This window comes from Salmo salar, chromosome 04, assembly GCF_965601325.2.
Source record: "Salmo salar chromosome 04, fSalSal1, whole genome shotgun sequence".
Lineage (NCBI taxonomy): Eukaryota > Metazoa > Chordata > Actinopteri > Salmoniformes > Salmonidae > Salmo > Salmo salar.
Window position 1 is genome coordinate 69,693,570 of NC_138294.1, and position 15,537 is coordinate 69,709,106.

The window sequence follows — 15,537 nt, forward strand, 5'->3', positions numbered from 1 at the left end:
GACGGTCCAACATTTTAGGAAAACATAGCAGCACCACAGTGCCCTGCTAAGTGTCTGATTACCTGGATTGTGCCAAAGTCCACGTTCTCGTAGTGGAAGTGGGCGCACTCAGCCAGCATGGGGAAGTGGCCTTTGGTGAAGGACAGTCTGAAATAGAGAGACAGACTGTGGTTAGGATAAAGGCTTAAGGCCTAAGGGTCTGATGGATAATGAAGAGCGTAAAGGAAGGGGGGAGGGTGGAGAAGAAGAAAACATAGTACAAGAGAGGGGAGGAGAAAGAGGGCAAAAATAGATACAATCCAGTAGAAAGGGCAAAATTGAAGGAGAGCGGAAGAGAGAGACTGAGAAAGGGACATGTGTGAGGGGCACAGATAACAAGAGTGAGGTAGAGACAGAAAGAGATGTAGAGCGATAGCTGAAGAGAGAAAAAGGCTGCAAGAGAGAACAGGGTGGGAGCCGAAAGAGACAGCAAAATGGACAGTAAAAGGATGATCAATAGAGAGAGATGTGTAGCAGATGTGAGGAGTTAAGGCGGTATCAGAAGGCCCATGGCAGGGTAAGTCTACTCGGTCAGATGGTCCACTCACTTCTTGACATTCTTGACCTTCATGCTGGCCGTGCTGCTGCAGGAGCGCAAGAGGGGCTCGGCGTTCAGCTCGGGGACCTCGGCACTCCGCGCCTGCATGTTGGAAAGGAAACAGACACACTCGTCAATGCATGACCTGTGACTTCACCTCTGACAAACAACTCCAGATGAGTTTACCTGCATGCGAGAGAAACCTAGGGACAGTGCAAACCAAACCAAAATTGTTCAAAGAAACAATTCCAGGATGTAGTGACTGTTGTCAAAGTAGCTACTTAATATTTTTGTATTTTTCATGTTAGTTGGATAGAGAAAGTGAAAGAGCGGAAGAAAAGTTAGGAGAGTGTATTAGAAGGGCAGTCGGTTGGATTCAAACCTACCAAAGGCTAGACCACCCCAGGCCCCTTCTAGCTACGTTTGACCCAACATGGTAAAGTCTGACCCCTGACAGAGTCTAATCTGTGACCGAGTGAGGTTAAAACGCACTTGACAACATTACAGCAAGTCATCCTGTGTGGCTAAAGTCAACAAGGGAAAAGAAAAACACCAAGCTAACAGAGAGAGAGAGACCTAAAGAGCAAGAACCCAGACTTAAAAGAAATTGGAAATACAGACATTGTCATCCTACAAGAAACATGGTATAGAGGAGACCACTGGTTGCCCTCTAGGTTACAGAGAGCTGGTAGTCCCATCCACCAAACTACCAGGTGTGAAACAGGGAAGAGACCTAACTCACTATTAAATTAGTCAAAAAAGGAACATTTTAAATCTGTCTAGAAATTAAGAAGGAAATTATCTCAACAGAGAAAAATGTCCTCATGTGTGCTACCTGTATCCCCCCACTTTAACAATGACAGCTTCTCCATCCTAGAGGGGGAGATCAACCATTTCCTGGCCCAGGGACGTATTAGTCTGTTGTGACCTAAATGCCAGAACTGCACACAAACACCTACCTGGAGGTGACAGTATTCCCTCCCAAATATGCCCCCCAAAACACAACTATGACAAAACCACCAAAAATGGGTCACAACTCCTGCAGCTCTGTCGCACGCTAGGTCTGTACATAGTCAATGGTAGGCTTTGAGGAGACTCCTATGGTAGGTACACCTACAGCTCATCCCTTGGCAGTAGTACTGTAGACTACTTTATCACTGACCTCAACCCAGAGTCTCTCAGAGAGTTCACAATCAGCCCACTGACACCCTGTATCAGATCACAACAAAATCAGTTTACCTGAACAGAGCAATACTTAATCATGAGTCATCAAAGCCAAAGGAACTGCACAATATTAAGACATACTATAGATGGAAGGATAGTAGTGTATAAACCTACCCCCAAAAAAACAATTAGGCAACAAAAAATGAAATCCCTTTAAGACAACTTCCTGGACAAAACATTTCACTGTAATAGTGAAGGTGTTAACCTTGCAGTAGAAAGCCTAAACAGTATATTTGACCTTTCGGCTCACCTATCAAATCTAAAAATGTCAAGCAGACAAGAAAATGAAAAACAATGACAAATGGTTTGATGGAGAATGAAAAAACCGAATAATTATTATAATTTAAAAAAAAAAATCTATCCAAACAAAATCATAAAGACCTAGAAAACCTGCGTCAACGCCTTCAGGTAGCCTAGTGGTTAGAGCGCTGGGCCAGTAACCGAAAGGTTGCTAGATCGAATCCCCGAACTGATAAGCTAAAAATCTGTCGTTCTGCCTCTGAAAAAGGCAGTTAACCCACTGTAACTTGCCTAGTTAAATAAAGGTTAAATAAAAACATTTAAAATAAATACAAATAAAATAAAGGGTGAATCACTAAAACAATAAAGAAATACACTACGGGAAAAAAAGAAACATTACGTAAGAAATTAGCTCAACGTAATTGCAAATCCATAGAATCTAACCATTTCCGGGAAAATTGGAACACACTAAACAAACAACACCAAGAGTTATCTATCCAAATCAGAGATGTGTGGGTTAACCACTTCTTCAATCTTTTTGGCTCTATAACAAAGAACAAACAGCAAAAACATGATGCCTCACGAGTGACAAACAAAGGCAAAGTCTTCAATATGTGGATATATTGAAGCAACATCTCAAGACATCAGTCAGGAAGTTAAAGTTTGGTCGCAAATGGGTCTTCCAAATGGACAATGACCCCAAGCATACTTCCAAAGTTGTGACAAAATGTTTAAGGACAACACAGTCAAGGTATTGGAGTGACCATCACAAAGCCCTGAACTCAATCCTATAGAAATTTTGTGGGCAGAACTGAAAAAGCATTTGCGAGCAAGGAGGCCTACAAACCTCAGTTACACCAGCTGTCAGGAGGAATGGGCCAAAATTCACCCAACTTATTGTGGGAAGCTTGTGGAAGGCTACCCGAAACGTTTGACCCAAGTTAAACAATTTAAAGGCAATGCTACCAAACACTAATTGAGTGTATGTAAACGTCTGACCCACTGGGAATGTGACGAAAGAAATAAAAGATTCTCTCAACTATTATTCTGACATTTCACATTATTAAAATAAAGTGGTGATCCTAACTGACCTAAGACATGTCAGTTAGGATAGGTCCGTAAGACATTTTTTACTAGGATTAAATGTCAGGAATTGTGAAAAACTGAGTCTAAATGTATTTGGCTAAGGTGTATGTAAACGTCTGACTTCAACTCTATCAACAAATTGGTAAGAGCACTAGAACATTTTGAAGCACCTGGCATCAACCTACTAGAATCTGAAGTTAAATGTCCAATGTTTGCTGATGATCTGGTGCTTCTGTCCCCAACCAAGGAGGGCCTACAGCAGCACCTAGATCTTCTGCACAGATTCTGTCAGACCTGGGCCCTGACAGTAAATCTCAGTAAATAATGGTGTTCCAAAAAAGGTCCAGTTGCCAGGACCACAAATACAAATTCCAATCTAGCCCTAGAGCACAAAATCCAGCAAAGAGCCATTCAATTCTACAACCACCTAAAAGGAAGTGATTCCCAAACCTTCCATAACAAAGCCATCACCTACAGAGAGATGAATCTGGAGAAGTCTCCTAAGCAAGCTGGTCCTGGGGCTCTGTTCACAAACACAAACAGACCCCACAGAGCCCCAGGATAGCAACACAATTAGACCCAACCAAATCATGAGAAAACAAAAAGTTAACTTGACACATTGGAAAGAATTAACAAAAAAACTGGAGCAAACTAGAATGCTATATTTGGCCCTAAACAGAGAGAATACAGTGGCAGAATACCTGACCACTGACACGGTCCCAAAATTAAGGAAAGCTTTGACAATATACAGCCTTGCCACTGAGACATGCTCCCGCTGGCAGACATGGCTCTAAAGAGAAGACAGGCTATGTGCACACTGCCCACAAAACAAGGTGGAAACTGAGCTGCACTTCCTAACCTCCTGCCAAATGTATCACCATATTAGAGACACATATTTCCCTCAGATTACACAGACCCACAAAGAATTCAAAAACAAATCCAATTTTGATAAATTCCCATATCTGCTCGGTGAAATATTAGTGTGCAACCAAAGCAGCAAGATTTGTGACCTGTTGCCACAAGGGCAATCAGTGAAGAACAAACACCATTGTAAATACATCCCATATTTATTTATTTTCTTTTTTGTAGTTTAACTATTTGCACATCGTTACAACACTGTATAAAGACATGACATTTGAAATGTCTTTATTCTTTTGTGTACTGTTTACTGTAAAAAAAAATATTGTTTATTTCACATTTGTTTATTATCTATTTTACTTGCTGTGGGAATATAAACATGTTTTCCAAGCCAATAAAGCCCATTGAATTGAAAGAGAGAAGAGAAACCAGAGATAATAAGGAAAGTAAAGAATGAAAGAGAATAGCAGAAAATTGTGGAGTGGGGCGAAAGAGAGCGAGAGAGGACAGGATGAGATTTGGAGAAGTTTGGTCTCTTTCTATCTGGTTGCAGACAAAAACCTGGAAGGCGATAAGCATGATTGCCAATGAGGTCAGAGACAGGAGCCAGCTGGGCCGGTGTACAGATAGCATCATGTTAGGCCTGCAGTAGCTGTGAATGGGAATGTAGAATCGCTTAGCCTGTGTGCCAGTCTCTTTCTATTCTTTCTGCTTTAGCCGACTCCATTGTTATTGCTGTTTGGCATCGAAAATGATTCTGCTAAAGCAAAAACAGAGTGACAAGCAGGCTATTTAGAACTACTAGGAGCAGACAAACACTGGTAGCAACCTCTTCAGTGCTTATCAAGTCTAGCCAAAACATTCTCAGAGGTTCAGCTGTACCTATGAAATATTCAACTGTGTCTTGAAGAAGGCTCATCAAGACTTGCTAAATAAAGGAATACCGTGCAGGCGTTGCCAAATTTCACTTGGGTTGTTAGATATTATGCACAGTAGCCTATGTCGCATTAAGTGACGATGAATGGGAAGTATTCTGCTTATGTATTGCATTTAGGCGTTATCCACATATATTTATTGACTAACTACTGGTAAATTAGTTAGTCAATAACACGCAGCATGTCAATTTATTCATGTATGTCTATTTTTATAAATTGTACCTTCATTTAACCACGTAAGCCACTGAAAACACATTCTCTTTTGCAATAAGACCAAAACAATGTTCTGTTAACAATGTGCCCTCAGTCAATCGTTGTGGCACGTCGAGAGCTTGGCAGACTTATTGATCGATTCATCCTCTGAATTGCAGCACACCCCTGCCTGCCACGCATGTCAGCTACTGCCATTTGGGCACATTGTGACAGCTAACGCTAACTAGCTTAGTATTTTGAACACTGCGACCCACTGTGACAGCTAACGCTAACTAGCTTAGCATTTTTTTTATCAAATCAAATTTTATTTGTCACATGCTTCATAAACAACAGTTGTAGACTAACAGTGAAATGCTTACTTATGGGCGCTTACCAGCAATGCAGAGAAAAAATAAATACAAATAATAATAAGGAATACAATAAATCAGGACAATGTCCCCAAACCACAAGAGGGATTTATTGCGTGTAATTTACTCACACATCTAGGCCCCTTTTAAGAGCTGCTCCCTTCATAATAACATAAAACATTTAACAAACAGCAGACATGCCACGCCTTTAATGTTTCAGAAGTGATCAATATTAATTAGCTGGAAAGAGATGAAAGTTCACCCCATTCTCTTTGTAGTGTACTACTTTTGACCAGGGCCCATAGGGCACGTCAAAAGTAGAGCACTATATAGGGAATAGGGCGCCATTAGGGACGCATAGTATCTTCTCCACTGTATCAAATTGTTGTGGTTCCAAAGTGCGAGTGGTGGGGGACAACTGTCATGTTACCATGGAGACAGCCTCATTTCAGATAGCACAACTGATGCTGCTGAATGCAGCACAGCTGGAGAGAAAAAAGAAGCTGGGCTTGAATGGTGTTGAAATAACTGAATGAGTTTAGGTACCATATGATCAATGGAGACTTTGGCATATTATACATTGAGATAATTACAACAACAAAAAATGGATTGCTTGAATATGACAAGGATTACATTCATTTATTAATATCTATATAATAATAATTGCATTAATATTGAATAAATCAGATTTAAGTGGTTGGTTTAAACAATACAATGTCTTCATTACAATTCTTCTTAAGTTTAGCCAACATATATAAATCGCATACATGATATTAGGTGCTGATACATCCCCACTACATTTAAAGTTATGTTACATGATGTACAAGAGGCAAAATCATCATTTCATGAATGGGAGCCCGAGGCTGGATGTTGTTCCAGCATTTCAGTTTCATATAATGACATTTCCCTAACAGTTAAGACAGTTAATTTAAGGAGACTGAGATAAGACTGTCCAGAGAGTCAACGAGCCCCAATCAAAGAGGAGCCTTGTTATAGACTGTGTTTTTAATTGAGTCTTTGAAATTACTAATTAATAAGAAAAGCTTGTCTACAGTCCAATATTATAACAAATCATTCTTTTCTGAAAAAGTGCCATTGTCGCATTCTTTTATGCTGTCATAACTCATTTTTCTGGTTTTGTTTGTCTTTCAGGTTCTTGTTCATTGTTGAACTCAATGATGTCTGATTGTTATATTTGATACACAAAAAAAAGGGGAGCCTTGTTATCTAAGTAGTTAATGTTTGATTAGCGTTGATACTGTTGGGATCTCTCTAAGCTAGGAGGCTTTGATGCGTTGTGTGTGTCAGGGAATCTATATACTGTATGTGCATACAGTGCAATCGAAAGTATTCAGACCCCTTTACCTTTTCCACATTGTCTTACGTTACAGCCTTATTTTAAAATGGATTAAATTAATATTTTTACTCAATCTACACACAACACCCCATAATGACAAAGCGTGAACAGTATTTTACAATTTTCTGCAAATGTATTCAAAATAAAAAACGTATTTACATAGTATTAAGTATTCAGACCTTTTGCTATGAGACTTGAAATTGAGCTCAGGTACATCCTGTTTCCTTTGATCATCCTTGAGATGTTTCTACAACTGTATTGGAGTCCACTTGTGGTAAATTCCAATGATTGGACATGATTTGGAAAGGCACACACCCGTCTATTTAAAATCCCACAGTTGACAGTGCACGTCAGAGCAAAAACCAAACCATGAGGTCGAAGGAGTGCTCCGAGACAGGATTGTGTCGAGGCACAGATCTGGGGTAGGACACAAAAAAAATGTATGCACAGATCTGGGGTTGGACACCAAAAAAATGTATGCACCATTGAAGGTCCCCAAGAACACAGTAGCATCCATCATTCTTAAATGGAAGAAGTCTGGAACCACCAAGACACCACCGGGCCAAACTGCGCAATCGGGGGAGAAGAGCCTTGGTCAGGCATTTGACCAAGAACCCTATGGTCACTATGAAGGAGCTCCAGAGTTCCTCTGTAGAGATGGGAGAATCCTCCAGAAGGACAACAATCTCTGCAGCACTCCACCAATCAGGCCTTTATGGTAGAGTGGCCAGACGAAAGCCACTCCTCAGTAAAAGGCACATGACAGCCCGCTTGGAGTTTGCCAAAAGGCACCTAAAGAACTCTCAGACCATGAGAAACAAAATTCTCTGGGTCTGATTAAACTCTTTGGCCTGAAGGATAAGCGTCACATCTGGGGGAAACCTGGCACCATCCCTACGGTGAAGCATGGTGTTGGCAGCATGCTGTGGGGATGTTTTACAGCGGCAGGGACTGGGAGACTAGTCAGGATTAGAGATGAAACGGTATGAACATTTTATATCACGATTATAGTGACCAAAATTATCACGGTTATCAGTATTATCATGGTATTGTTCAAATGTGCTGGAAATTTTCAAAAAGTACTGATACACACTGAAATCATTTCACCAAGTTTTATATTGAAAACCAACAAACAAATTAATTAGCAGCACTATGCACTTTTTGTCTGCATAAATAATAACATTAACATTAAAGATGGCACCATGTGGCCATGAAGTAAAACTTTCCCTAGTGCAGGTTTTAATGAACACAACTAAGTAAGCAAATAAAATGTGCATATAAAAGCAACACAAGTAAAGCAATGTGCATGTAAGAACAATACAACCATATGTAAACAAATCAAATGAACAGGACTGATTGTATGTCCGTTCTCTCTTTCAAAAATAAATAAGTTGCTGTTGGCCTAACATCCTGTATGTATGCATCTTTGTTCACTTGTAAATGTTCAAATGTAAAAAATGCCAGCATATTTACTTTGTCCGGTTTAAGTAGTGATCTGCGAGGGGAAACCATGTGCACGCTGGTACTGAACTCTCTCTCTGATGGCACACTGGTTGCTGGGATGCGCAAAAGCTTCCTGGCAACCCTGGCAAGGTGAGGCAGCTCTGATGCATGGCCCCTCCACCACACCAGTGGATTGTCTCCTGCTGGAATGGGTGGCAGAGACAGGTAGACCTTGATCTCTTTCACGCTCTTCTGGGGAGGTCGGAATCTGACCCTCTTCACCCCTCTGCTGCCTTGTTGAGGTAATCTTTCTTAGCAACCCAGCCAGGCCTTCCCCTCCGATGCCGCTGTGGGGGTGTTGGTGGTGCTGCTGGTGCTTTGTGGTTCTTCCCTGACTTGTGCAGCTGCCAGCTTAAAGGCCTCCTGGACACAGGTGTCAGTGTCAACTTTTCAAGCCTCAAGCTCATCTAAAAAGCTCCTTTTGAAGCGGGGGTCAATGAAACAAGCCATGTGCATGACTCTCTTTGCCTTCTCTGTGTATCTGTTGATAAGGTCTTCTCTCATTACCCTTTTTATCTCCTTGGTCAGGGATGGCTCTGTATCCTTTTCCACCAGAACATCACAGGTGTTGTGGTCCAGGACAGGCTTGATGGCTGACAGTGTCACTCGTGTCTCTGAGGCAAGTGCATCTGTAAACTTGCTTAGAGGTTCAAGGAGCTGGCACTGTTGCTCCATGACACTTATGTCGGCATCCTTGGGCATCAGATGCCATGTTCCTCTTTCTCCAGCCAGTGTCACACAGACTGGCTGCTGTTGGCTGAGGAAACGCTAAAGGATCTTGTGTGTAGATCCCCATCGGGTCACAACATCATGGATCAGAGCCTTCTGTGGCATGTTGAGGGCAGTTTGCTTTTCTCTCCGTTCACTCCTTCTCTTCCAGCTCCGTGAGAAGCCTTGGACTAGATGACGGCAGGCCTTGACTGCTGTGTCAACTCTGAATTTTCAGAGCCTTTGAGATGGTCAGGTTCAAATTATGGCCAAAGCACCCAAGCCACAGATCTGGAACCTCTTCAAAAGCCTTGATCATGTTTGTTGCGTTGTCTGTGGTTATGCAGACCGGGTCTTTCTTGTTGATCCCCCCACTCTTCCAGCATATTCTCAAACTCTCTGATGTTGTGAGCCGAGTGATCTTCTGGGAAGAACTGTTTCCAGGCAGTTTGATTCCAGTTGCCAGTCTGGGGTGAGGTAATGGATAGTGAAGCTGATGTAGGGTTGACCACCCCCGCTTTCACTGGTCCAGTGGTCAGTAGTTGCAGCAAACCATGTGCCTTGAGCCAAACTTTTTCCAACATCAGCTTTAACCTGGTTGTACAGGTTTGGGATTTCAGTCTTGGAAAACAATGTTTGTGATGGCACTTTGTACTGAGGAATGGCAACCTTCATCAGCCTAAGAAAGCCAGGCCTCTCAACAATTTGAAATGGCATCATGTCCTTTGCAATGTAATATGAAAGGGCTGCCATGAGGTCTTGAGATTTTTTTGATGTGGGTGCATAAGCAGCCTGCCTTTTTAAATGCTTGCTCGAGTGTCTGTCACAACTGTAGATGAGGAGGGACCAGTAGCATCACTGGGTTTGCCTGCTGAACGCCCACTCAGTAAACAAGGGAATAGCAAATGTATTATTATTATTGGTGTTACTTTAAGAAATATTATTATCACTCACACAGTATCTTCTGTGTTGCATTTGATTATATGCAATGACCCCATGCACAATTTACATAAATACAAAAGAGTCATAAGAAGACAGTGATAGTAATTGCAATGAGCCCAACAATTGACATAAATGTATAGGATTCTATAGTGTTTCTCCTGTTGGAACACTTTTACAACCAAGTTAACTGACGGATTTTAAATGAACAAAATATGTTGGTTGAGTGACTAAACTACATAACGTGTTATCGTGTGCAATGGTAGGCTGGACACATTACATTTTTAAGAACACTTTTTTCTGATAAAAACTAGTTCATTGCATCTGCCCAGTTTCATAATATGACCATATTTCCCAGCTGCTTGCCGTCGTTTTGAAGTAATCGCGAAATAAATAGGCCTTATTTTAGGGCATTTTCAACCTGTCAGCTCCTATTAGTTCTATTGAGCACCATGGCACCAACTCGCCTTCTGAACGTTCTATTGCCAGCTTATTGTTCTACGTTGCAAAGTCTGCTTCGCTATTGTTGGCAATGATACCTGCTCACGTTGTTTATAGTTAAAATGTAAACAACAAAAATTACTCACGGAACTCTGAGGTCGTCCCATTGTTTCCTATAGGGGAATATAGGCATGTCTGTCTATTTCGCCAAATATCTCCAATATGTATATTTTGATTTTTTTCAAGTCGGACGCCATTTTAATCATGAGAATCTACTCTTTCTAATTATGTAAGTCTGGGCAGCGTGCTCGGTTGTCATCAAATGATTGGACCAAAATACATTTTGCCCTTTGATCGCTGAGCTCCCCTCATTGTTTCCTATGGAGAGGCATGCCGGTCTATTTCAACAAATATTTCACTATGTGTAAATTCAAATCGGGCACCATTTTAAAAATCAGGAGAATCTCCTCTTTGTAATTATGTAAGTCTGGGCAGCAAGCTCGTTTGTCATCGATCACTAGACCAGAAATAGTCCAAAGTTTTAATGTTTTGCGTACTTTCACATTACGCAGACATAAGCACAGTTGACACCATCGAGGTGCGGATGTTACTTTCTACCCAAGTTATTTTTCGCCAGTTTCGTCCGACAAACAGATTGTAGTGGTAAAAAAAAAGGGATACCTTTTTTTGTTCCATTTAGGCGAAATGGAATTCTAAGCATCACTTCAGTCAAAACAGGCTCTGCGAACGTTTGATTCCATTCATTTGCTACGGGCTCGCGCTAGTGTTCCATCTTAGCCAATGTTATTTAGCTGTTTTTCAGCCTTGGGGTGAATTTTGACTCGTTCTATTGTCCAGCCTATCAATGGGCGAACAGAGTCTGCAGACACACAACGCATACAGCAGCAGGACAACGTGTACTTTTTACAAGAGTAGGTAACACTGAAAGCTTTAGTTTACATTATTGACAAACTATTAGCAAGTTAGACAAACCATTACATTTTCCCCCATTCCGAAGTCATGCATTGAACTAAAGGTTAACTTACCTAGCATTCACTATAAAGTGGTGGTCACAAAGACGACTCAAGTGTTGTCACCTTTCCCAGCAATTTTTGCATGTTCTGTAGACAGGGTGACCATCTTTGATTAAGTTTCCCTCAACACTCTTGTAAAACCCAAAATATGATCACACTTCAGATTTGGTCCTCTAAAAAGGCTGAAAAATCTCCCGAGCGCTGTCACTTCCTTCCGCCATGTTTTCACACAAAACAAAACCCATGCTGCGCCTGCTTCAGACTGTTGCTAACTTTGGTTGATGCTGGACAGTATTTACCGTGTGTTTTTCAAACACGGTTATAATGATAATTACAACTTGAAACGGTAATAAAAACCGTCAGGAATTTTGTGTGGTTTATCGTGAAACCGGTAACCGTTTCATCTCTAGTCAGAATCAAGGGAAAGATGAATGGAGCAAAGTACAGAGAGATAGATCCTTGTTGAAAACCTGCTCCAGAGCGCTCAGGACATTAGACTGGGGAGAAGGTTGACCTTCCAACAGGTCAACGACCTTAAGCACACAGCCAACACAACGCAGGAGTGTCCTTGAGTGGCCCAGCCAGAGCCCGGACTTGAACCCAATCAAACATCTCTGGAGAGACCTGAAAATAGATGTGCAGCAATGCTCCCCATCCAACCTGACAGAGCTTGAGAGGATCTGCAGAGAAGAAGGGGAGAAAATCCCCAATTACAGGTATGCCAAGCTTGTAGCGTCATACCCAATCGCTGCTAAAGGTGCTTCAACAAAGTACTGAGTAAAGGGTCTGAATACTTATGTAAATGTAATATTTCAGCTTTTGTTTTTGTCATTATCGGTTATTGTGTGTAGATTGAGGGGGGGGGGGGGGGAATGTAATACATTTTTGAACAAGGCTGTAACGTAACAAAATGTGGAAAAAGACAAGGGGTCTGAATACTTTCCAAAAGCACTGTGTGCTTACATATACACACACAGTACCAGTCAAAAGTTTGGACACACCTACTCATTCAAGGGTTTTAATTTATTTTTGCTATTTTCTACATTGTAGAATAGTGAAGACATCAAAACTATGAAATAACATATGGAATTATGTAGTAACCAAAAAAACGTTAAACAAATCAAAATGTATTGTATATATAAGATTCTTCAAAGTAGCTTGAGCCAAGAAACACGAGCAATGGACATTAGAACAGTAGAAATCTGTCCTTTGGTCTGATGAGTCCACATTTTAGATTTTTGTTTCCAACCGCCGTGTCTTTGTGAGACGCAGAGTAGGTGAACGGATTATCTCCGCATGTGTGGTTCCCACTGTGAAGCATGGAGGAGGAGGTGTAATGGTGCTTTGCTGATGACAATGTCAGTGATTTATTTACAATTCAAGGCACACTAAACCAGCATGGCTAAAACAGCATTCTGCAGCAAAACACCATCCCATCTGGTTTGCACCTGGGACTATAATTTTTTTTTTCAACAGGACAATGACCCCAAACACACCTCCAGACTGTGTAAGGGCTATTTGACCAAGAAGGAGAGTGATGGTGTGCTGCAAAATGACCTCCAGCAGGCCACAAATGTGCATGTGTCTGCTCAAACGGTCAGAAACAGACTCCATGAGCGTGGTTTGAGGGCCCGACGTCCACAGGTGGGGGTTGTGCTTACAGCCCAACACCGTGCAGGACGTTTGGCATTTGCCAGAGAACACCAAGATTGGCAAATTCGCCACTGGCGCCCTGTGCTCTTCACAGATGAAAGCAGGTTCACACTGAGCACATGTGACAGACGTGACAGAGTCTGGAGACGCCGTGGAGAACGTTCTGCTGCCTGCAACATCCTCCAGCATGACCGGTTTGGCGGTGGGTCAGTCATGGTGTGGGGTGGCATTTCTTTGGGGGGGGGCCGCACAGCCCGACTGACTGCCATTAGGTACCGAGATGAGATCCTCAGACCCCTTGTGAGACCATATGCTGGTGCGGTTGGCCCTGGGTTCCTCCTAAGGCAAGACAATGCTAGACCTCATGTGGCTGGAGTGTGTCAGCAGTTCCTGCAAGAGGAAGGCATTGATGCTATGGACTGGCCCGCCCGTTCCCCAGACCTGAATCCAATTGAGCACATCTGGGACATCATGTCTCGCTCCATCCACCAACGCCACATTGCACCACAGACTGTCCAGGAGTTGGCGGATGCTTTAGTCCAGGTCTGGGAAGAGATCCCTCAGGAGAGTTTAGCTATCTTCGTCCTCCTAACGTAGTCTACACTGCTAGCTAGCTAGTCAACACTGCTAGCTAGCCAACCAGCCAACTTCTACCGACTAGCAGCACTGTAGAAACTATTACATTACAACGGAACGACTTGATTAGTGTAGTGTTAGTGTTAGTTAGCCAGCTACATAGTTGTCTTTGCTGTCCTTGTATCTAAGATAATTGTGTACTTTAGAGTAATGATCGAGGTTAGCTAGCCAGCCGCGACGCCAGACTTAGTCAACACACCTAGTCATCATTAACCCACTGCTAGCTAGCCAACCGTTACCGACTAGCAGCGCTGTAGATACTAATACTTTACAACGGAACGCTACATAGCTACATAGTTGTCTTTGTCATAGCTTGATAATTGTGTAGTTTAGTAATTATCGAGGTTAGCTAGCCAGCTATTTCCGTCCCCCGCGATGCCATTTTTTCCAAACCCAGCCAACTATTACCGACGAGCAGCATTGTAGAAACTAAATACATTACAAAGGAACGTCTTGATTAGTGTTATGTTAGCTAGCTACAAAGTTGCTTTTGTATCATGACAAGGTGTAGTACTGAAACTATCGAGGTTACCTAGCCAGCTACACGTTCAAAGTCAACAACGCAGCCACTGCTAGCTAGCCTACTCCACCAGCCAGCAGTACTGTATCATTTTCGTCATTTTAGTCAATAAGATTTTTGCAACGTAAGCTTAACTTTCTGAACATTCGAGACGTGTAGTCCACTTGTCATTCCAATCTCCTTTGCATTAGCGTAGCCTCTTCTGTAGCTCGTCAACTATGTGTCTGTCTATCCCTGTTCTCTCCCCTCTGCACAGGCCATACAAACGCTCCACACCGCGTGGCCGCTGCCACTCTAACCTGGTGGTCCCAGCGCGCACGACCCACGTGGAGTTCCAGGTCTCCGGCAGCCTCTGGAACTGCCGGTCTGCGGCCAACAAGGCTGAGTTCATCTCAGCCTATGCTACCCTCCAGTCCCTAGACTTCCTGGCGCTGACGGAAACATGGATCACCACAGATAACACTGCTACTCCTACTGCTCTCTCCTCGTCTGCCCACGTGTTCTCGCATACCCCTAGAGCATCGAGCCAGCGGGGTGGTGGCACTGGAATCCTCATCTCTCCCAAGTGGACATTTTCTCTTTCTCCCCTGACCCATCTGTCTATCTCCTCATTTGAATTCCATGCTGTCACAGTTACCAGCCCTTTCAAGCTTAACATCCTTATCATTTATCGCCCTCCAGGTTCCCTTGGAGAGTTCATCAATGAGCTTGACGCCTCGATAAGTTCCTTTCCTGAGGATGGCTCACCTCTCACAGTTCTGGGTGACTTTAACCTCCCCACGTCTACCTTTGACTCATTCCTCTCTGCCTCCTTCTTTCCACTCCTCTCCTCTTTTGACCTCACCCTCTCACCTTCCCCCCCTACTCACAAGGCAGGCAATACGCTTGACCTCATCTTTACTAGATGCTGTTCTTCCACTAATCTCATTGCAACTCCCCTCCAAGTCTTCGACCACTACCTTGTATCCTTTTCCCTCTCGCTCTCATCCAACACTTCTCACTCTGCCCCTACTCGGATGGTATTGCGCCGTCCCAACCTTCGCTCTCTCTCTCACGCTACTCTCTCCTCTTCCATCCTATCATCTCTTCCCTCTGCTCAAACCTTCTCCAACCTATCTCCTGATTCTGCCTCCTCAACCCTCCTCTCCTCCCTCTCTGCATCCTTTGATTTTCTCTGTCCCCTATCCTCCAGGCCGGCTCGGTCCTCCCCTCCTGCTCCGTGGCTCGACGACTCACTGCGAGCTCACAGAACAGGGCTCCGGGCAG

The 15,537-nt window shown here is 42.9% G+C and overlaps 1 protein-coding gene across 6 annotated transcripts in view; it reads right to left on the reverse strand.

Moving 5' to 3' along the window:
- LOC106603643 (rho GTPase-activating protein 32) overlaps window positions 1–15,537 on the reverse strand; it is a 248,754-nt gene that overhangs the window by 88,309 nt on the left and 144,908 nt on the right. For all 6 annotated transcript variants that reach the window (XM_014197559.3, XM_014197558.3, XM_014197556.3 and 3 more), the window contains exons 4-5: window positions 588–679; window positions 63–147 (exon numbers count right to left, since the gene is read on the reverse strand). In XM_014197559.3, the coding sequence (XP_014053034.3) occupies window positions 63–147; window positions 588–679 (177 nt within the window). The remainder of the gene's footprint in view (window positions 1–62; window positions 148–587; window positions 680–15,537) is intronic.